The sequence below is a fragment of the Myxocyprinus asiaticus genome, chromosome 40, assembly GCF_019703515.2.
Source record: "Myxocyprinus asiaticus isolate MX2 ecotype Aquarium Trade chromosome 40, UBuf_Myxa_2, whole genome shotgun sequence".
NCBI classification, from domain to species: Eukaryota; Metazoa; Chordata; class Actinopteri; order Cypriniformes; family Catostomidae; genus Myxocyprinus; species Myxocyprinus asiaticus.
Window position 1 is genome coordinate 25,900,816 of NC_059383.1, and position 22,117 is coordinate 25,922,932.

General features: G+C 44.3%; 1 protein-coding gene across 2 annotated transcripts in view; it reads right to left on the reverse strand.

The window, feature by feature from the left end:
* The window catches only part of LOC127431153 (5-hydroxytryptamine receptor 4-like), a 32,914-nt gene extending 11,012 nt beyond the window's left edge, over positions 1–21,902 (reverse strand). The window contains exons 1-7 of one of the 2 annotated variants that reach the window (XM_051681434.1): positions 21,755–21,902; positions 15,031–15,089; positions 14,791–14,889; positions 12,033–12,176; positions 10,593–10,793; positions 7,993–8,146; positions 1,526–2,088 (exon numbers count right to left, since the gene is read on the reverse strand). In XM_051681434.1, the coding sequence (XP_051537394.1) occupies positions 1,526–2,088; positions 7,993–8,146; positions 10,593–10,793; positions 12,033–12,176; positions 14,791–14,819 (1,091 nt within the window). In that variant the 5' untranslated portion in view covers positions 14,820–14,889; positions 15,031–15,089; positions 21,755–21,902. The remainder of the gene's footprint in view (positions 1–1,525; positions 2,089–7,992; positions 8,147–10,592; positions 10,794–12,032; positions 12,177–14,790; positions 14,890–15,030; positions 15,090–21,754) is intronic. The other variant, XM_051681435.1, reaches the window with a different exon arrangement.
* Between the last annotated feature and the right edge of the window lie 215 nt (positions 21,903–22,117).

Sequence of the window (22,117 nt, forward strand, 5' to 3'; positions counted from 1 at the left end):
TATGCAAAAGCAGTGGGGAGGTAATTGCCATTGTAATGTGAGAGCTCACTTAAAACAGTCTGAAACCATGATGGAAAAAAAACAACTAGATGTGTGCAAATACTTGCTGCTGAATATTCTACCAGCAATTGTGGCTGAAGCTTTTCAATTTCAAAGTTGCAGAGCATGTGCAGAGCTGATTACTGTATGTCACATTAAGTGTCTTGTAAAAGGCTGTTTAGAATTAGCATGGCTCTGAATGGGTTTTATAAAGAGCATTTTTATAGTCTAAGATTACTGTACATGCAAGTAGCAATCTCATTTATGTTGGCTTCTTATCAGGGTTGTGCAAATTTCAAAATTTAATAGAGAATGCCTTTTAAAAGCTTTTCGATTCCAATTCCTGAATTTGAATTGATGTAGCAAAAAAGATGCAGAACTGTATTTTGAATTTAAGGAAGTACAATTAAAATATAATTACATTTAAATACATTGATGAGTGGAACTGCTTTTCATTTAAAAGTTACATATTGCTGATTATGTCATTTTTAAGTGTCTTTGAATGTCTTTGGAATTTGAATGTTTCTAAATGGGTTTTATAAAAAGTATGCTTGTGTAAAACTACTGTACATGCAAGTAACAATTAAATTTTTAGAAGATTTTTATCAGGGTTGTGCAACATTCAGAATTGCCTTTTAAATTTAATTTCAATTCCTGAACTCGCAACTGATTTGAATTGAGGTAGCAAAGAGAGTGATGTAATTTTTTGATAACAGAATACATGCTGTACAATAATTTTTTTTAATATGAACAACATTACATCATAGACACAATGTATGTGATTTTCAACAAACATAAGATGATATTAAATAAACCAACGTTTGAAACACCACCTACCGAAATTCATATTTAACTTGCATATATTTCATTACACCCAATAAATTAACTGGTGAAAGAACACTTTTTTTCCCCAGAACTCTCTAATTTCCCTTAAGGTCTTTAAAATGGAGCCAAACAACATGAAACAGGCTTACCAGGCAGAAACCTTATGAAATTATCTGTTCTTGCCCATTTTGTTGTTGATTTAGATTAATGAAAATTCTCTGTTGTGCGACCATATTTCTTTGAATTGCAATTCAGTAAACTCATCTTCCAGTAATTCCAATTCAGCATTCTGTGTGGCGTGGCCAAATTCTAACTCATAAATTGAAAGGAAGCCAATTCTACATTCTGACCATCTTTCACAACCCTGCTGCTTTTCATTTCTGTAGAATTTAACTTTCATTTCACAAACCTTCATGTAAACGTAAAAAATAAAACAACAACAACAACACATTTTTGTCTTTTCCATGACTTTTGGCAAACAACAGAATGAAAAAGCAAAAAAAACATAATGATTTAGTAGTGCATCCAAGCCGAAATCTCTATCATGGAATCTTTAACAACATTCTTACATGCAGTTCTCATATATAAGGTTATTTTTCATCTCTTTCCTCACAGAACTCATTTCTGAAAGCTCAGTGTATTCAGGAGGGACTAACTGTACCTGAGAGAAATGGAGGTCCCGTTGACAGACTCTGAGAACGGTCTGCTCGGACTAAAGCCTCCCTGCCGGGCATAGCGCTCATCCCCACAGCACAGAATCATGAGGAAAGCTCTCTGAAAAGCCCGGTTCAAAAAAGCATAGAGGAATGGGTTTAATCCCGAGTTGATATAGCCCAACCAGAGCCAAGCTGTCCACATCTGCGTGGGCACGGTGTAATGGATGAAGGGGTCCACCACGTTGGTGATAAAGAAGGGCGCCCAGCACAGACAGAAGCAGCCCATGATGACAGCCAGTTTCTTGGCCGCCTTGGTTTCGTTCTTTATACGACTGGAGCCGTGTTGATCTTGGTTAGGGTAAGTCGCGGGGGCCGAACCTGCCCGATGTAGCATGCCGATTCGTCGAGCATGGCCCATAGCGGTGATGTAGATTCGCTGATAGGCAAGAACCATCAGCACCAAAGGCACATAGAAGGCCACAGCCGAACAGACCAGGGCGTAGGGTTGGTTCACCATGAACACGCAAGAAGTTGTATTATGAGAAATGTTGAATTTTCTGTGTTCGACCTGGAAAATGTAAGCATAGAAAGTTAAATTAATATAATGATATATACTGCAGACTCCAAGACTTTTGTGTCTTGTAGTCCATGTCTGTTAGATGTGAATCCACCTATATACTAGTGTACTCCTAATAGTGGACAAAATAAAACAATATCTAGGGATGCACCGATCCTGGATCAGTATCGGCTCCGATACTGACATTTTTAAATGGATTGGGTATCAGGACGAGCCTGATCCAAATCCGATACTGTGTGTTAGTCATGTTTGTTACTATCAAGCTCCAAAAATGACATAAAATAAGCATAAAAGCACCAGTTAAGCAGTCCATATGACTCGTGCATTTTATTCAAAGCCACTTGAAGACATGCGGTAGCTTTGTGAATCGCAAAAGGCTGTGTTTAATAAGTAAATATATAGTATGCATGTGCAGTGCGTTAGTGAATTACGCGGCTCTGTTGACACACATACATGGTACACGAAGGCCGCATAACGAAACTTACCTGTTCGTACCTGAAAGAACACGGGACAAAACCGGCTCAACCTGGAGATTGTAAAATCTCACGAAGGTATTGGGTGTTGCCCAGCCCACTGCTCTACAGATGTCTGCTAGAGAGGTGCCATTGGCCAGTGCCCACGAGGATGCCACACTCCTTGCAAGGGGGCGGGTATAGACTGGGTCTGGTTGGCCAAAGCGATGGCGTCCACGATCCAGTTGGCAAGCCTCTGTTTGGAGACAGTGTTCCCTTTCCGCTGTCTGCCGAAGCAGACAAAGAGCTGCTCAGAGCGTCTAAAGCTCTGCGTGCGATCCAAGTAGATGCGCAAGCATGCACCGGACACAGCAACGATAAGGCTGTGTCTGCCTCCTCCAGGGGCAGCGCTTGCAGGCTCACCATCTGATCCCTAAAAGGGGTCATGGGAACCTTGGGCACATAGCCCGGTCGGGGTCTCAGGGTCACGTGAGAGTCTTCCGGACCGAACTCAAGGCACTCTTCACTGAAAGAGAACACTTGCAGGTCCCCGACCCTCTTGATGGAAGTGAGTGCAGTCAGGAGGGCGGTCTTCAATGAGACGGCCTTTAACTCGACTGACCCTAGGGGCTCGAACAGGGCTCTCCGTAGGCCTAAAAGGACCATGGAGAGGTCCCATGAGGGAAAGAACCACGGCCTAGGAGGTTTCAACCTCCTGGCGCCTCTCAGGAACCTGATAATCAGATCGTGCTTACCGAGAAACTTACCTTCAACAGCGTCGTGGTATGCTGCTATAGCAACTACATAGACCTTGAGAGTGGAGGTGGACAGCCGCCCGTCCAACTTCTCTTGCTGGAAGGGAAGCACTGACCTGACTGCGCACCTCTGCGGGTCTTCGCTATGGGAAGAACACCACTTAGCGAAGATACGCCACTTCAGGGAATACAGCTGTCTTGTAGAAGGAGCTCTGGCCTGAGTGATTGTGTTAACCACTGCCAGTGGTAGACAAGTTAGGTCTTCCGTGTCCCGTCCAGGGACCAGACATGGAGATTTCAGAGGTCTGGGCGTGGGTGCCAGAGGGTGCCCCGTCCCTGAGAAAGAAGGTCCTTCCTCAGGGGAATTTGCCAGGGAGGTGCTGTCACAAGGGGCGTGAGGTCCGAGATCCAGGTCTGGGTGGGCCAATACGGAGCCACGAGAATGACCTGCTCCTCGTTCTCCCTGACCTTGCACAGAACCTATGCAAGTAGGCTCACTAGGGGAAATGCGTATTTGCGCAGCCACCGGGGCCAGCTGTTTGCCAGCGCATCTGTACCGAGGGGAGCTCCCATCAGGGGATACCAGAGCGGGCAGTGGGAGGATTCCCGGGAGGCGAACAGGTCTACCTGTGCCTTGCCGAATCGACTCCAAATAAGCTGGACCACCTGGGGGTGGATTCTCCACTCTCCCCTGAGCGTCACCTGCCGTGACAGAGCATCTGCTGTGGCGTTGAGGTTGCCAGGGATATGAGTGGCCCGCAGCAACCTGAGTTGCAGCTGACTCCAGAGGAGGAGGTGACGGGCGAGTTGCGAAATGCGACAAGAGCGTAAACCACCTTGGCGGTTTATATAAGCCACTGTCGTCGTGTTGTCCATCCGGACCAACATGTGCTTGCCCTGGATCAACGGCAATAGCCTCCGCAGGGCGAGCTGTACTGCCAGCAACTCGAGGCAGTTGATGTGCCAACGCAGGCGAGGTCCTGTCCAGGAGCCAGCGGCTGCATGCCCGTTGCACACGGCACCCCAGCCTGTCTTGGAGGTGTCCGTCATAACCACGACACGCCTGGACACTTGCTGTATGGGGACTCCAGCCTGCAGGAACGTAAGGTCTGTCCAAGGGCTGAAAAGGTGGCGGCAGGCGGGCGTGAGAGCCACGCGATGTGTGCCGTGGCACCATGCGTACCTCGGGACTTGGGTCTGGAGCCAGTGCTGTAGCGGTCTCATATGCATCAAACCGAGCGGCGTGACCGCCACTGAGGATGTCATATGCCCCAGGAGCCTCTGAAAGTACTTCAGTGGGACCAACATTTCCCACCTGGATAAGTTCAGGCAGTTCAGCACCGACTGCGCGCACTCGCATGTGAGGCACGCTATCATTGACACCGAGTCTAACTCCATGCCAAGAAAAGAGATGCTCTGAACCGGGGAGAGCTTGCTCTTTTCCCAGTTGACCCGAAGCCCTAAACGGTTGAGGTGCGTGAGCACCAGGTCCCTGTGTGCACACAGTAACTCTCGAGAGTGCGCTATAATCAGGTAATTGAGTATGAGAATGCCCACTTCCCTTAACGGGGCAAGGGCTGCCTCTGCGACCTTCGTGAAGACGTGAGGGGACAGGGAAAAGCCGAAGGGGAGGACCATGTACTGATATGCCTGACCATCGAACGCGAGCCGTAGGAAGGGTCTGTGTCGAGGTAAAATTCGAGACATGAAAGTACGTGTCCTTCAGGTCTACCGCCGCGAACCAATCTTGATGTCAGATGCACGTCAAAATGTGCTTTTGCGTCAGCATCTTGAACGGGAGTCTGTGCAAGGCCCGGTTCAGAACTCGCAGGTCCAAAATTGCCTGCAACCCACCGCCCTTCTTGGGAACAATGAAGTAAGGGCTGTAAAACGTCATGGTTACTTGTGTAACCTCCGTTCCCTGATGGAGGGAATGAGATGTTGTGTCTTGCAGGAGAGCCATGGCGTACAGGGCGGAGGTGGCTTGTCCAGCGGCACCATAGGCCTTGGCCGTCAGAAACGACGTAAACCTACAGGCCTTGGACTGCCAATATGTACTTATGCACTTCCGGGTAGAAAGGAACGGGGGCGGGGCGTGGCTTTGAGCGGCGCCGCGAGCCCAGGAACCAATCATCGAGCCGCGAGGGTTCAGGGAAGAGCGGAGGGTTCCACTCTAGCCGACACTCGCGGTTGCCCGGGAAAGCATGTCGTCATCTCCACGTCAGCCTGTGACTGGGCAATCGGCCCCGAAGGGAGGAGCCCAGCTGAGGCTTCCGCGTCCAACTGAACAAGCCCACTCTCCGATGCTGTGCTTGAGAGCTCATCACTTTTGCGGGCTCCGAATAAGAGGTCGAACTTGCCATGAGACGAGCCGGCGGACTCATCCGTAAGCCCAATCGGGGCAGACAAGCATGCTGGGGAATGGGAGGTCCGTGGGGGGATACCCGGCAGAGGCGGTCCCATTGGGGTCCCCAAATCGCCCCCAGTGCTAGCCGCACTGGCCTCATACCCGTGGGTAAAAGGACCGAGACGGGGAGCCTCTGGGGTGGCTTGCTTTCTTACGGAGGTGAGCCGCAACCACATCGTTGCCATGGACATGTCCTCGCAATGAGTAAATGACCATCCATGAACGCTGTCTCTGCGTGAGCAGTGCCCAGACACGAAAGACAGTGATTGTGACCGTCAGAAGGTGAGAGATAATGAGCGCAACCAGGAATAACACACAAAGGAAAGACATCTTTAAAAAGAGGTGTCTTTAAAAAGACGTTCCGTGTGTGCCGCTCTTTTAGAGAAATATACTCTTATTTCTGCTGAAGCGCCCAAGGGCATTCTCTGCAGTGCACCAGTGCAGAGGTGGGAGAAGCTGCTGAAATGCGCTGTCAGATCCAGCAGAGGTGAATGAACAGTTGTGGGAATTCAGCTCAGTGAGCATGACCGTTCGGCTCCAAAGAGAAAATCTGAATGAGTGGTTGCATACCAGCTCCTTTTATACCCGTATGTCCGGGGAAGTGGCATGCAAATACCACTCGTCAATTTTCATTGGCCTTTTATCAAAGACCAGAGGTGTCTCGGACTCCCAAGAGTGACCCCTAGTGTCACTACATCGACACAATGTCGAGTGAGTGACAGATAGGGAACCCCTGTCTCACCTCGGCTGAGGGGACAGGCTCTATCACGGCCGTCTGTAGGAGGACCGCGATCTCCGCCCATGGGATGGCGGCACTCTCGTTCTTCACTGACGTGAAGAGAATGCAGCGGAACTGGGGCGGGCTCCTGGCGAATTGAATTGCATAGCCGAGTCGGATGGTTCTGGCCAGCCAGCGCGACGGGTTGGGAAGCGATAGCCATGCGTCCAAACTCCGAGCAAGGGGCATTAATGAAAGGATCGCATACCTCGGTGCTCCGACCCGAGGCAGCCACGCAGAGGGGACCCTCAAAGCACTTACCTTGCTCCGCGCGCCCAGTGTAAGGCAGGCCAGTGACTGAGGAGGAGGGCCTCTCGGGCCGTCCTCGAGACTCGTCGCCACCGGCCAGCCGGGGGTGTGGTTTGTGTGATGCAGCGGGGCATCCGGCTCACGAGCTCTGAAAGAGACATTAGGCTGGCACTGAGGCGAGCTGCCTGTCTCATCCCAGAACTGGACGGGCGCAAACGAGCATACCAGGGAGTGGGTGGTCCGTGGGGGTTTACCCGGCGGAACCGTACCCATTGAAGCCCCCAAATCGCCTTCAGCGTACCCGTAGGTAGAAGGACTAGCAGGGGGGACAGCTGAAGTGGCTTTCCCCCGAAAGAAGGAAAGCCATGACCGCAACGTTGCCATGGTCATATTCTCGCAATGAGAACATGAACCATCCAAAAACGCTTCCTCAACGCGATTTTGGCCCAGGCACGTGAGGCAGTGATAGTGATCGTCAGAAGCGGAGAGGTAACGACCGCATCCAGGAACTGCACAGAGACGGAAGGGCATCTTTAAAAAGACGCGTCTTTAAAAAGACGTTCAACGTCACTGTGCCTGCTCTAATAGAGGAAATATACTCTTTAGAGGAAATAAACTCTTTTAAAGCGCTGTCGAAGTGCCCAGGGGCGTAGTCTGCAGTGGAGTGCAGAGTGGAGAGAAAGCCGCTGGAATATATCCAACAGCACACGCTTCTGAAGAGGTGAATGGATCAATAGTAGTATTCAGCTCGCTGAAATACAACCGCTCGGCTACAAAGAAAAAATCTGAATGAATCCGCATTCCAGCCTCCCTTTTATACCCGTATGTCGGGGGGAGTAGCATGCAAATTCTACTCGCCAATTCTCATTGGCCTTTTCTCAAAGATCTGAAGGTGTCTCGGGCTCTCAAGATCGACCCCTAGTGTCACTACATCGACACAACGTCGAGTGAGTGACAGAAGGGGAATTGGCTTCTTTTCTACTGAAGACTTTCACTAGAATTACTGTTCATTTTGCTGCTCTATTATCTAGTAGACTAGTTAACTATAAAGTTTTTTCTTAATAAGCTGTACATTTATATTTAAATAATGTGTAGTTAACTTTGCCAACCAGGAAAGAATTTCTTTACAAAACTCTGGTATAAGAATGTAGCCTAAAGAGATCTAGCAGAGAGTAATTACTTTAACTTATTTTGTGAAGACTTCAGACTAACAAGAAAGCATCCGACTGATCCGATCTTGAACTCCTCACTTACAATTTTCTCAATTCCAAACGTATTCCAGCTTTGCATGATGGGCAGGAACGAGATGAAAAAGGGGATGACCCAGCATCCAATCAACATCAGTGACACTCTCACAGGAGTCATCTTGTTACTGTAGACCAGAGGCTGGCAGCAGATTGCATAGTACCTACCAGGGACAAGAGGTGCAAATGATATTAAGACAACTGTATATCTCGAGAATGGCTCATGAATGCTGCCAGGCAGTACAGTGTCTTGCGTAACCAACGCATTCCTACATACTTTTTTATTCCCCAAAGGTTTTGCTAATCTTTCCTTGAAAAACAAATGCTGTAAATTGTACCACCAGAAAATAAGTGCTCATTGGAGAATGCACAGGCAAACACATTATGAGTCATGGGAATCATATGAATGGAGATAGGACTCGGTGACACAGTGGGATAGATAAACGAAATTTGTTTCAACAATGTTTTGTTTGGTTATGTTTGGAATGGAATACTAGCTTATTGCGTACTGAATACTGCACAATATACACTGTATGCTGCCTACTATTTATTAAAAATAGTAAGTGACAATAGGGGTTATTCCACAACAGCTATTTCAAATAGTAGTATGCTACATTGTTATCACATGACTTCATCACGTTGCATGTTTAATTCATCAAGTGATGTCCAGTTTTCATATCAACAATTATTTTGCATTTTAAATCCATTTTTGAGTACAAATGTCTTAACATATGACAGTCTGACCAAATAAAGAATAAAAAAAAGAGATGTTAAAGTTAAAATTGTTCTGGTTAATTCATTACACTGGAAATGGAAGGTTAAGTTGAGGGCATAACATTGTGGTATACAGTATTACATACAGTAAGCATACTGTACAGCATATACTGTATACTACATATACTGTATACTACATATACTGTATACTATGCTAGCTGCACTAGCTGCCGACCAGAGAGAACAACAGCATGTGGTGAAAGCAGCCCAACGGGTCATCGGATCTGAGCTCCCGAATCTGGGTTAAGTCTACATCAGTCGGCTGCAAAGGAAAGCTAGATGCATTGCCAGCGATGTAACTCACCCTGGACACTCCCTGTTTGACTCTCTACCATCTGGCAGGCGATACAGGACAATACAGTCCCATACAAACAGACTGAGGAACAGCTTATTTCCAAGAGCTGTAGCTTCCACTATCCAGGATAATTGTGTCTAGACTGTTGGAGCACTTCCCTCACTGGAAATCACACACACGCTGCTACCAGTATTCTTTTAGTACATCTTATTTATTGACTTGATTTATTCATTCATTTATTTACTTATGCACTTTAATGATTACAACAGTCTCTTATCTTGACTTTTATCCTGACTTTTAAACTAACTTTTATCTTGTTAATATATCAGTGTTAAATTATTGATTTTTATTACTTGCATTGTGTTTTATAAGCTGCTGTCTGGACTGACTGGAAAGAATTTTGTTGTAATTTTGTTACAATGACAATAAAGAAGTCAATCAATCAATCAATCAATCAATCTATCTATCTATCTATCTATCTATCTATCTATATACTGCAGCAATAGTACGAGTAGTATGGTAGAATGCTATTCATGTTACTGCCATATGGACCATGTGCGGTGCATAAATCACAGCTGCTCTCTTTTGGGCCAAGGGAACTGCAGTCTTCTTAATGGGTGAGCAAGAGACGATTTGCATACATATTGCAGCAAATGACATAATTAGCTGACATGCTGAAAAGCCCCTGGAGTTAGTATGAAGACATAAACTATGTTTCTTTTTTGTGCACATTTAACATACAGGTCACTCTATGAGAGCATTGTTGTACATAAAAAACACAACTGTACAATCAAAGAAACATAACAATTAGAAACTGGACAAAATATAAATTAGAGGTCACAATTTAGAACAATTTAAACAAATTCAGCCCAGCATCTCTGTGTATAGCACAGCAGGGGACCACAGAAGAATTACATCACATTGTAATTTGGTGATACAAGATTACAGTGCTTAGACCCAGGGCCGTCTCTAGGCATAGGCAAACTAGGCGGCCAAAACACCACCACGCCAAAAACACCACCGCGTCTCCGCACTACCGCAACAATCACAATCTCGCCTAGGGCGCAAAAATGGTCAGAAATGGCCATGCTTAGAAAATTGCTAAATGCCAAAATGCAAATCCTGAAATTTAGACAAAAAGATGGAAAAATATCCTAAACAATATGCAAATATGACATGGCATGTTATGTGTCTTAATTTTATATTGAGAAAATTAATGATCAAATAAGGCAAAGACATTTACACAGCTTTCTCAAAACAACACTTTTTTTTTTTTTTTTTTTGCCAACAAAGTCTAATTTGGGACCTCTTTACTCAAATTGCCATGGCAACCTCAGCAGTTCTTTATGTACGCAGACAACATTAGTTATTTTTTTAAGTTAATTAAGGTTTCTTACCCCAAGTAAGCAGACTAAAATCAAAGAAGATGCACTGTTCTGGAATTTGTCTATTGAGCATCTGACAGCTTTTTAATCAAAACCACTACTTTTTGTCACAATAGCCAAGCTGTTTGTATTAGAAAGCTTCATGAATGCACTCACCTATCGAGTGCAATGCAGCACAAGTGCAGGATAGATGCAGTGGTTAGTAGAACATCCAGTGAGGTGCGGACCAAGCAGAATGTGTCTCCATAACTCCACTGACCTGTGGTCAACTCTATGGCTGCCAGAGGCATCACAACAAGTGCAACTAGAAGGTCGGCAAATGCCAGTGATACAATGAAGAAGTTGGTTTTCTTCTTCCTATATTTAGGTTCAAAGCAATAAATAAATAACAACTAATATTACTAAACACAGACCATGAAAATTCAAGTTCTAGTGTCCATTCTCATTCTAAATACTCATGTTTGACTTTTAACAATATATTTTTTCATACTTTTTGGATCTTCGCATTAAACAGTTCCCTTTCAGCATCTGCATGATAACTGAATTAACAAAATGACCCTTTTCCTCTTAACCACATAACAGGAGACACAAAATTTAGGCTAAACTATTGTTCATCCTAACTGTTTAACATGGTGTTGCATTGAAATTCAAATGCTTCATTTATCATGGTAGCAGCATCGTGCTAGCAATGCCAAGTTCATGGGTTCGATTCCCAGGGAACACACATCCTGATAAAATGTATACCTTGAGGACACTCTGAGGGGTCATTCAGACAGAATGTGTTCTTGCATTAAAAAGAGCTAGATGCTGCACATATCTTAAAAACATGGACTCGTTTGCGAGATGCTAAAAACAAAAACTGAAAAGTGTCATAATGGTCAAACATGTGCATTTAGCACGTATTTATATAGAAAAACAATTACAAAAACAGTGCAGATAGCGAGTAAAGATGCTGACTACCACCCCTGGAGTCACGAGTTCGAATCCAGGGCGTGCTGAGTGACTCCAGCCAGGTCTCCTAAGCAACCAAATTGGCTCGGTTGCTAGGGAGGGTAGAGTCACATGGGGTAACCTCTTCGAGGTTGCTATAATGTGGTTCTCATTCTCGGTGGGGCGCGTGGTGAGTTGTGCGTGGATGCCGCGGAGAATAGCGTGAAGCTTCCACACGTGCTATGTCTCCGCGGTAACGCACTCAACAAGCCACGTGATAAGATGCGCGGATTGACTGTCTCAGACGCGGAGGCAACTGAGATTCGTCCTCTGCCACCCGGATTGAGGTGAGTCACTACGCCACCACGAGGACTTAGAGCGAATTGGGAATTGGGCATTCCAAATTGGGGAGAAAAGGGGAGAAAAACAAAACAGTGCAGATGAATGCAAAAACATATTCAGTGTTAATTTCCCTTTGGATAAAAGCATCAGCCAAATGCAAATATGTACACAAAATGCATACCTAAGAGGAGGGTCTGTTTGGAGGGAAGAGTGACAAAACATGCACTTTGTGTTAAAACTTTCACTGATTTGGTTTGATAAATTTAACATCTAAATATTGCATTATTGACATAGCAAACCTAAATCTGTATGAAAGCACCATACCTTAGCTGTCTGTCTTTACAAAGTGCCACCATCACAAGCAAATTTCCAAGTGCAGTCATTATAATGATGGCCACCAGGAAGATAGATAGTGTGATCCTCTCCACAGGGTTGAAAATGTGTTTAGACACAATTTCATCCACTGAACTGCAGACAAAAAACAAACAAACAAACAAACAAAAAGATATAGTAAACCGGTTCATGTTATAAATGTCTTTAAAATCATGCATTTTCCTTTTTTTTCCTCCCCTTTTCTCCCCAATCTGGCATGCCAAATTCCCAATGCACTCTAGGTCCTCATGGTGGTGTAGTGACTCACCTCAATCCGGGTGGCGGAGGATGAATCTCAGTTGCCTCCATGTCTGAGACAGTCAATCAGCACATCTTATCACGTGGCTGGTTGAGTGCGTTACCGCAGAGACCTAGCGCATGTGGAGGCTTTGCACTATTCTCCGTGGTATCCACGCACAACTCACCACGTGCCCAACCGAGAGCGAGAACCACATTATAGGGACCACGAGGAGGTTAACCCAATGTGACTCTACCCACCCTAGCAACTGGGCCAATTGGTTGCTTAGGAAGCCTGACTGGAGTCACTCAGCACGCCCTGGATTCGAACTTGCGACTCCAGGTGTGGTAGTCAGCGTCTTTACTTGCTGAGCTACCCAGGTCCCCCGGCATTTTTCATTATTATTGTTTTTTCCTTTGTTAATTATAATTATAAAAATTATTAAATAATTTCACACCACTTGTATGTTGAAACCCCCATACAAAAGAGCAATAGAACCAGCCTGACACAGAAACATTGTCTCAACTAATAGTGTGAGTTTGGGGCAGGACTATCTATTTGTTCAGCCAACGGCAGACTGGGGGAGCATTTGGGAAACCTGTTTGAAAACATACAGTACTGTGCAAAAGTGTTAGGCACATAAGATGTTGCACAAAAATATTTGTCTTAAGATGGTTATTTATATCTTCAGCTTTAGTGTGTCAATAGGACACATATATTTTAGACTCACAAACATTTCTTTTGCAAATATAATACAACAGAAAAGAAGAACAGGGAACCCTGCAATAGATGCACATGCCCAGAGAATCCACAGCCACTTCCAGGACAGAGGCGACACGCAGCGCATGTGGCAGGGCATCCAGGCCATCACCAATTACAGGACATCATCACCTGCCTGTGACAGTGATGCCTCCCTTCCAGATGCGCTGAATGACTTCTACGCTTGTTTTGAGGCACAGAATGATGTGGCAGTGAGGAAGACCACCCCTCCTCCCACTGCCCAGGTTCTATGTCTTACCACAGCTGATGTGAGGAAAACTCTACGCAGAGTCAACCCAGGGAAGGCTGCTGGACCAGACAACATTCCTGGCAGAGTGCTCAGAGGATGTGCAGACCAGCTGGCGGATGTTCTTACTGACATCTTCAACATCTCCCTGAGCAGCGCTGTCGTTCCAACATGCTTCAAGGCCACCACCATCATCCCCGTGCTGAAAAAGTCTTCAGTGTCCTGCCTCAACGACTACCGTCCCATTGCACTCACTCCCATCATCATGAAGTGCTTCGAGAGGCTTGTCATGAGGCACATCAAGACCCAGCTGCCCCTCCACTGGACCCCCTACAGTTTGTGTATCGTCCCAACCGCTCAACAGACGACGCCATCGCCACCACCCTCCATCTGGCCCTCACCCATCTGGATAAAAAGGAAACATATGTTCCAATGCTGTTCATAGACTTTAGTTCAGCATTCAACACAATCATTCCTCAGCACCTGATTGGAAGGCTGAACCTGCTGGGACTGAACACCTCCCTCTGCAACTGGATCCTGGACTTCCTGACTGGGAGACCTCAGTCAGTCCGGATCGGGAGCAGCATCTACACCACCACCACACTGAGCACTGGGGCTCCCCAGGGCTGTGTGCTCAGTCCACTGCTGTTCACTCTGCTGACTCACGACTGTGCAGCAATGCACAGCTCGAATCACATCATCAGGTTCGCCAATGACACGACCGTGGTGGGTCTCATCAGCAAGAACGACGAGTCAGCATACAGAGAGGAGGTGCAGCGGCTAACAGACTGGTGCATAGCCAACAACCTGTCTCTGAACGTGGACAAAACAAAAGAGATGGTTGTTGACTTCAGGAGAGCACGGAGAGACCACTCTCCACTGAACATCGACGGCTCCTCTGTGGAGATCATCAAAAGGACCAAATTCCTTGGTGTTCACCTGGCGGAGAACCTCACATGGTCCCTCAACACCAGCTCCATAACCAAGAAAGCCCAGCAGCTTGACTTGACTTGAGATGGCATGACCCTAACAGAGCCCCCCCACTGAACATCGACTTAGTCTGGGATTACATGAAGAGAGGGAAGAAATGGAGACAGCCTAAATAGATAGAAGAACTGTGGCGAATTCTCCAAGTTGCTTGGAACATCCTTTCTGCCAACAACCAAGAAAAACTGTGTCCAGGTGTACCTATGATAATTGGTGCTGTTTTGAAGGCAAAGGTGGTCACACCAAATATTGATTTAGCTTGTTTTATATTTACTGCACGTATGATGTTAATTGATATATGAAAACTATTTATAGCATTATTTTTGAAGACATCCACACTATGCAACAGTTTTCACAAGTGCCTAAAATTTTTGCACAGTACTGTATATTTTTGCAATTCCATTTGGTGATGACAGTGGCACAGAAATTACACACTTCAGTTTTAGGCAATATTGTGAGGTGTTTAATGGGGCTCTTACTCATCTGTTGAGTCTGATGCAATGGCCATCACTGGTCATCTGTGTGGAAGTGGTCAGATGGGCTTTTATTTTTTCACACAAGACACTGCAGTCCCTCTCCTGAGAGTGAGATGAAGATATTTTGAGTTCAAACCCAATCATATTCTATTCAGCATTGAGACTAAACAGTCAGCAGCACATTTGTAAATTAAACTCAGGCATTTGGGATGGAACATGTAAATATGAGTCAAAACAAAGTACCTTTAAGGCAAGTCGGTTCACTCAGCGGCCATCTTGGTAACATCCCTGGCAGCTATTTTCTATGTAGGTAATAGGAATACAGTACATAAGACATAAGTATATAATACAGGCGTAAGTTCAGCTCCTATTTACTTGAATGGGCAAAGACCAAAATCTCCAAAATTGCTTGTCAAGCTTGCATTTCGGTTACATACTGTATCTCACTTTAGTTACAAAACCGGACGACAATGGCAGGGGCGAATTAATACACAGCCTTACACAGGCTGAAGCCCAGGGGCCAGCAACTTGCTGCGTCTACCACCCAATTCTCCCCCATCAATATTCATGGGAAGAGTGTATCTAAACGCTTTCAGTGGAAAATGCTGATATAAGCACGGACATGGTGTGCAACGGTGAAAGCTGTCCGTGCAGTGCATGTTCATAGAATAACTGTACATATCCACCCACTCTAGGGTTAAAAAACAGGCAACATATCTATCAAAAAGTGATTGGCTCTTTTAACTGAAAGGAGGGAGTTCCATTCCTACAACCGCCATATTGTCTGTTTTCTCCCATTCAATTTTCTATGAGTGGACCGTCTCATTCTCCTATATTGTCTCTGGCCATGATAAAGAGTTCCTGACTCATTTATGCTTTCCTCCTATCAAAAATCTCCTACAGTAGTCGGTCAACTCAGCAGCCATATTGAAAATGCCACAGGGCAGCTATTAACAGTAAGTACAGCTCCTATATACTTGAATGGGAAAGACCGGATTCTCCAAAACTGTTGGTCAATATCATGGTCAAACTATATTTTAAATCAGCAATAAATTCGGAAGACAATGGTATCATATATTTACCTTCTTTAGCTCAGATCACACATTTTTCAGGTTGATCCTGTTAATACGCATTCAAAAGTAAACAAACATCGGCTCTTTTAACTGTAAGGTGGGACTTCCATTCTTACAGCTGCCATACTGAGCATTGTAATGCCTCTATTAAAAAAGCAATTTGCTCTTTTAACTGTAAGGCAGAACTACAGCCACAATATATAGCATTACTATGTATTTCTCCCATTAAAGTATACATACAGTTAAAGTGAGTGGTCAGCCTCCTCACCTTATTATTTTCCCTGGTTACAGGCCCTCAATAAATCAAATCAAATCAAATCACTTTTATTGTCACACAGCCATATACACAAGTGCAATGGTGTGTGAAATTCTTGGGTGCAGTTCCGATCAACATAGCAGTCGTGACAGTGATGAGACATATACCAATTTACAATAACATCAAATTAACACAACACAATTTAAAGTCTAATATACACATAATTACACACTACACAATATACAAATAATAACATACACTGTACAGTATACAATACACACAATATAGATACACATTATAAAAATTATATATAGTATATATAGAATGTACATTAGGTTGTATTGTACTGTATTGACATTCAGGCTGTCGGTTGATAGTAAGTTGTTAAGAGAGAATATAATATAATTATAATATAATTTATGACAGTCCGGTGTGAGATATAAGAGTAAGAGTAATAAAGTGCAGTGCTGATGTATTTTGATCGTGGGAGATCAAGAGTTCAAAAGTCTGATTGCTTGGGGGAAGAAGCTATCATGGAGTCGGCTGGTGCGGGTCCTGATGCTGCGATGCTGCCTGCCTGATGGTAGCAGTGAGAACAGCCCATGGCTCGGGTGGCTGGAGTCTCTGATGATCCTCCGAGCTTTTTTCGCACACCGCCTGGTATATATGTCCTGGAGGGAGGGAAGCTCACCTCCGATGATGTGTCTGGCAGTTCGCGCCACCCTTTGCAGTGCTTTGCGGTTGTGGGCTGTGCTATTGCCGTACCAGGCGGAGATGCAGCCAGTGAGGATGCTCTCTACAGTGCAGGTGAAGAACCGTGTGAGGATGTGGCGGTTCATTCCAAACTTCCACAGCCGTCTCAGGAAGAAGAGGCGCTGATGAGCCTCCTTCACAACGACTTCAGTGTGGATGGACCATGTGAGTTCCTCAGTGATGTGGACACCCAGGAACTTGAAGCTGCTGACTCTCTCCACTGGTGCTCCATTGATGGTGATGGGACTGTGTTCTTTGTCTTTTCATCTGAAGTCCACCACAAGCTCCTTTGTCTTACTAACGTTGAGGGAGAGGTTGTGCTCCTGACACCAGTGTGTCAGAGTGTGCACCTCCTCTCTGTAGGCTGTTTCATCACTGTCAGTGATCAGACCTACCACCGTCGTGTCATCAGCAAACTTAATGATGGCATTGGAGCTATGTGTTGCCACACAGTCATGTGTGTACAAGGAATACAAGAGTGGGCTGAGAACACATCCCTGTGGGGCTCCAGTGTTCAGGGTCAGTGATGAGGAGATGTTGCTGCCTATTCTAACCACCTGGTGTCTGCTTGACAGGAAGTCCAGGATCCAGCTGCACAGCGAGCTGTTTAAGCCCAGAGCCTGGAGTTTCTCATCAAGCTTGGAGAGCACTATGGTGTTGAATGCTGAGCTGTAGTCTACAAACAACATTCTCACATAAGTGTTCTTTTTTCCAGGTAGGAGAGAGCAGTGTGTATTGTAGATGCAATGGCATCATCAGTGGAGCGGTTGTTGCGGTAAGCAAACTGCAATGGGTCTAGAGAGAGAGGCAGCACAGAGCAGATGTAATCTCTGATTAGTCTCTAAAAGCATTTGCTGATGATGGGGGTCACAGCAACAGGACGCCAGTCATTTAAGCAAGTGATTTTTGATTGCTTTGGAACAGGCACAATGGTGGATGTTTTAAAGCATGTGGGGACTACAGACAAAGAGAGGGAAAGGTTGAAAATGTCCGTAAAAACACCAGCCAGCTGGTTCGCGCACGCTCTGATGACGTGGCCCGGAATGCCATCTGGACCCGCGGCTTTGCGGATATTCACCCGTCGGAAGGAACGGGTTACATCCGCTACAGAGACGGAGAGTGAACTAACCTCTGTAGCTTCGGCCGCGAGAGCTCTCTCCGCGAGGGCGGTGTTATTTCCCTCAAAACAAGCATAAAAAGTTTTTAGCTCATCCGGGAGAGAGGCAGCGGTGTTCGTGGCGGAGTTTTTATTCCCTTTAAAGTCCGTGATGATGTTAATTCCCTGCCACATGCTTCTAGAGTTGGTGGTGTTAAATTGTCCTTCAATCTTGTTCCTGTACTGGCGTTTTGCTGTTCTGATAGTTTTTCGGAGGGCATAACTGGCTTGTTTATGCTCCTCCGCGTTCCCGGAAGTAAAAGCGGAGGTCCACACATTAAGTGCCGCGCGAACATCGCTATTTATCCATGGGTTCTGGTTCAGATAGATCCGTGTTGTTCTGGTCGGAACGACGTCCTCTACGCACTTTCTGATGAAACACATTACGCTATCAGCGTAAAGCTCGATTTCGTCATCAAAGGTGGACCGGAACATCTCCCAGTCTGTGTGATCAAAACAGTCTGTAGTGTAGAGTCTGATTGGTCCGACCAGCACTGGATCGTTCTGAGGGTGGGTGCTTCCTGTTTCAGTTTCTGCCTGTAAGCGGGCAGAAGCAGAATGGAAGAGTGGTCCGATTTGCCAAATGGTGGGCGGGGGAGGGATTTGTAGCCATCCCGGAAGGGAAAGTAGCAATGGTCCAAAACTCGGTCCCCTCGTGTGTTGAAACTAATGTGCTGGTGGTATTTTGGTGCGACTGATTTGAAACTGGCTTTAATAAAGCCAATAACTAACTTATACATGCTCCTAATCGCATTTTTTGTTACCTAAATTGAAGTCATATGTCTTATTGTCCCCTTAAAACACACTAAGGATTGAAGGCAAGTTCAACAGAGGAAAATTACAACTCAAAGTTCATGCACTTCATCATCATACTGTTAATACTCAGTTCTCAGTGGCCAAATCGCACCCAGTGCCTGTGGCACTCAAGCCATAATTCACGCAGAAGTGGAAAGAGCTCTTGCAGGGTAAACAGTGGAAGCGTGTGATGTGTTTGCCCAGCTGGGGGGCTCAAGTGGGCATTAGAGAGACAGCTCGGATGCTTCTTTTCTGTGCTAATTGCTTTAGTTTGTATTTTAAATGAGTTACATGATCACAGCCCTGTATTAAGCACGCTGAAAAAAAAAAATTTTACACCTGATTTTTATAAGATTCATAGTGGGTGCAGTTTATCAGAGGAGTGTAAAAGATAGCTTGAGCAGAAGCACGTTCAAAACCTGATGCCATGTGACATGACACTAACTTTCACTAATCTTGTCTCATAAGAAGTAAGGACTCTCTATTCACTCCAGCTCAAGTAATTTTAAACATGGTTAAGTGATTGAGTTTGAAGCATACAGACCTGTCCTAATTAAGAACGTGGGGCTACTGGAATCAGGTCATTCCTTTTTATAGGCTAAATGCCTTAAAAAGATGGCTAGTACAAGGATGTAACCAAATAATCAAGACTAGGGTGGAACCAAATGTCGGGGGGATGCGTACCTCTCAATTTCTATGGTGGTAACGACCCAAGTACAACTCTTTCCTTGCAACTCAAAATCAGTAAAGGAACAGTTCAACTAAAAATGAAAATTCTTTCATCATTTACTCACCCTCATGCCATCCCAGATGTGTATGACTTTCTTTCTTCTGCTGAACACAAATTAAGATTTTTAGAAGAATATTTCAGCTCTGTAGATCCATACAATGCAAGTGAATGGGTACCAAAATTTTTAAGCTCCAAAAAGCACATAAAGACAGCATAAAAGTAATTCTTACGACTCCAGTGGTTAAATCGATATCTTCTGAAGCAATGATAGGTGTGGGTGAGAAATAGATCCTTTAAGTCCTTTTTTACTATGAATTCTCTTCCTTGCTCTGTCAATCTCCACTTTAACTTTCACATTCTTCTTGTGTTTTTGGTGATTCACATTCTTCACGTATATCACCCCCTACTGGACAGGAAGACGAATTTCTTAGTTAAATATTGATTTGTTTCTCACCCACACCTATCGTATCACTTCAGAAGTAATCGATTTAACCACTGGAGTCATATGGATTACTTTAATGCAGCCTTTATGTGCTTTTTGGAAATTTTGGTACCCATTCACTTGCATTGTGACTACCTACAGTGCTGAAATATTATTCTAAAAATCTAAAAAATGTTCTTAAGTCATACACATCTGTCATGGCATGACAGTGAGAAAATTATGAGAGAATTTTCATTTTTGGGTGAATTACACCTTTAAAATGCCTTTTGGTAATAGATGGCAAATCAGGATGAATCAGGAGAGCCATCTGCTTTATTTAGGCTAGAAAAAGTAAAAAACTTTTGAATAAACATTCCAAGTGAATGTGTTATACTTAAGAGCACACTCAAAGTAAGAATAAGGTATCATGACCTGGGTGCTTAAAGGTGCAATATGTAATATACTTACTGTACTAAAGCATAAAATTATCATAATATGTTATCAGAGATTTAGGAAACATGCTAAATTAAAATACTGGCTTCACCAAAAACAATGCTACAGCCAGTATATTCTACTTTGAAATATCCGTTCGGGGCCGGAATTTCTGTTTGTGTTTTGGCATGTGTGATCCTGTCCACTGCCCATTTCCCAATAGTATTTCAACACCCCGGGTTGCCAGATTTAGGACAAGTTAGTGGGCAAACACAGCACACTGCAGCCATGGAAGCCAGCAATACATCTGGCTAACATTGACAGAGTTATTAAAAAAAATCCACATGAGCTGGTTTATAATTTGCAAACAATAAAAACATTGCAAACGTATACATTAGCTGGTCAACTTACAGCAGTGAGCATAAGCATCATAGACAAGTTATGAGTGATATATTCACCAAGAACAGAAACATGAAACCCATATTTGGGAAATGGTAGTCTGAAAGCTCGTGTTGACTATGTAGTCTTGGATCCGAGTATATGATATAAATGAGAGCTTCAGTTTAACTTTAAAATGCTTTGGTGGTTTAATCTGTTACCACAAACAAACAAATGGGTTTCAATCACAAAAATGTCAAATAAAGTCATATAATTATTTTTTTTGTATTTTTCTTTTATATTAACTGATGTTCTAAATATGGATACATTCTCAAATGTTTGCTGCTTAATAATAAAAAATAAAAAAAACACAAGAAAATGTGTTAATGTAAGTGGTTTTAGATTAGGACCAATCCCTCTAGACTGATGGAAATCTCATCTTTGGGTGTTACTGTATGCACAAGCGAATCAATGACACTACATCACATACTGGGTCTTCAGCACAACACAAAAAATGCATTTAATGTGTGATGTCAAATAAATGATAATTTTTTATCCATATAGCCTACAGTTTGTAGCCTAACTTAGACTTGGCACTACCATCAGACAAATTCTTGTGAATTCATGACTGTTCTAATCACTTCAGTCTGTGCAGGCAAATGCAACAAATTCCTCCAATAATCTAAACAGTAAAAAATGTACTCTGATTATTTCAAATTTAATCAAAGAACTCCAATCCTCCCATTGTAAAAAGCATGGACTTATATTGGATAGACTATAACTTGTCAGTAAGCTGTGTAATTTAAATAAAGTCACCACTTGCTAAAATACAATAAATACTTTCTTAATAAATATTAGTTTTTAAATGCGCACGAACAGAAGTTTATGGCGCTTATAATTACCTGTTGCACATTTTGACACTTCAAGACATTTAAGTTGAACGAGGCAGCGTCATTCAGATGACTTTACTCACCCAGGGGCTCCGTGTTTCAGATGTCTTTGTGAATCCACATTGGTTTCTGTGAACTGTCATATGCCATCACAGCTTGTCGGAGACTGAAGGGCTCTTTTCTGCCCTGTCACACAGCTACGCCAGGCACAAGATCATCTGTTGATGTAAGGTGCAATCGGGCGCCTAAGTCTGTGCCGTTCAAATGCTCACAAGTCTATACACCAAAGCACAACAGAACAACAGCGCCATACAGTGTTTGACCACAAATTACTGGATATCAATGAGTTCAACTTCTGCGTTTCCAGCGTCCCATCTTTACAAAAAAGTGCTATGGATGTAGGATGTACCATGTTATGATGATGGAATCCGATGGTAAGATCATGG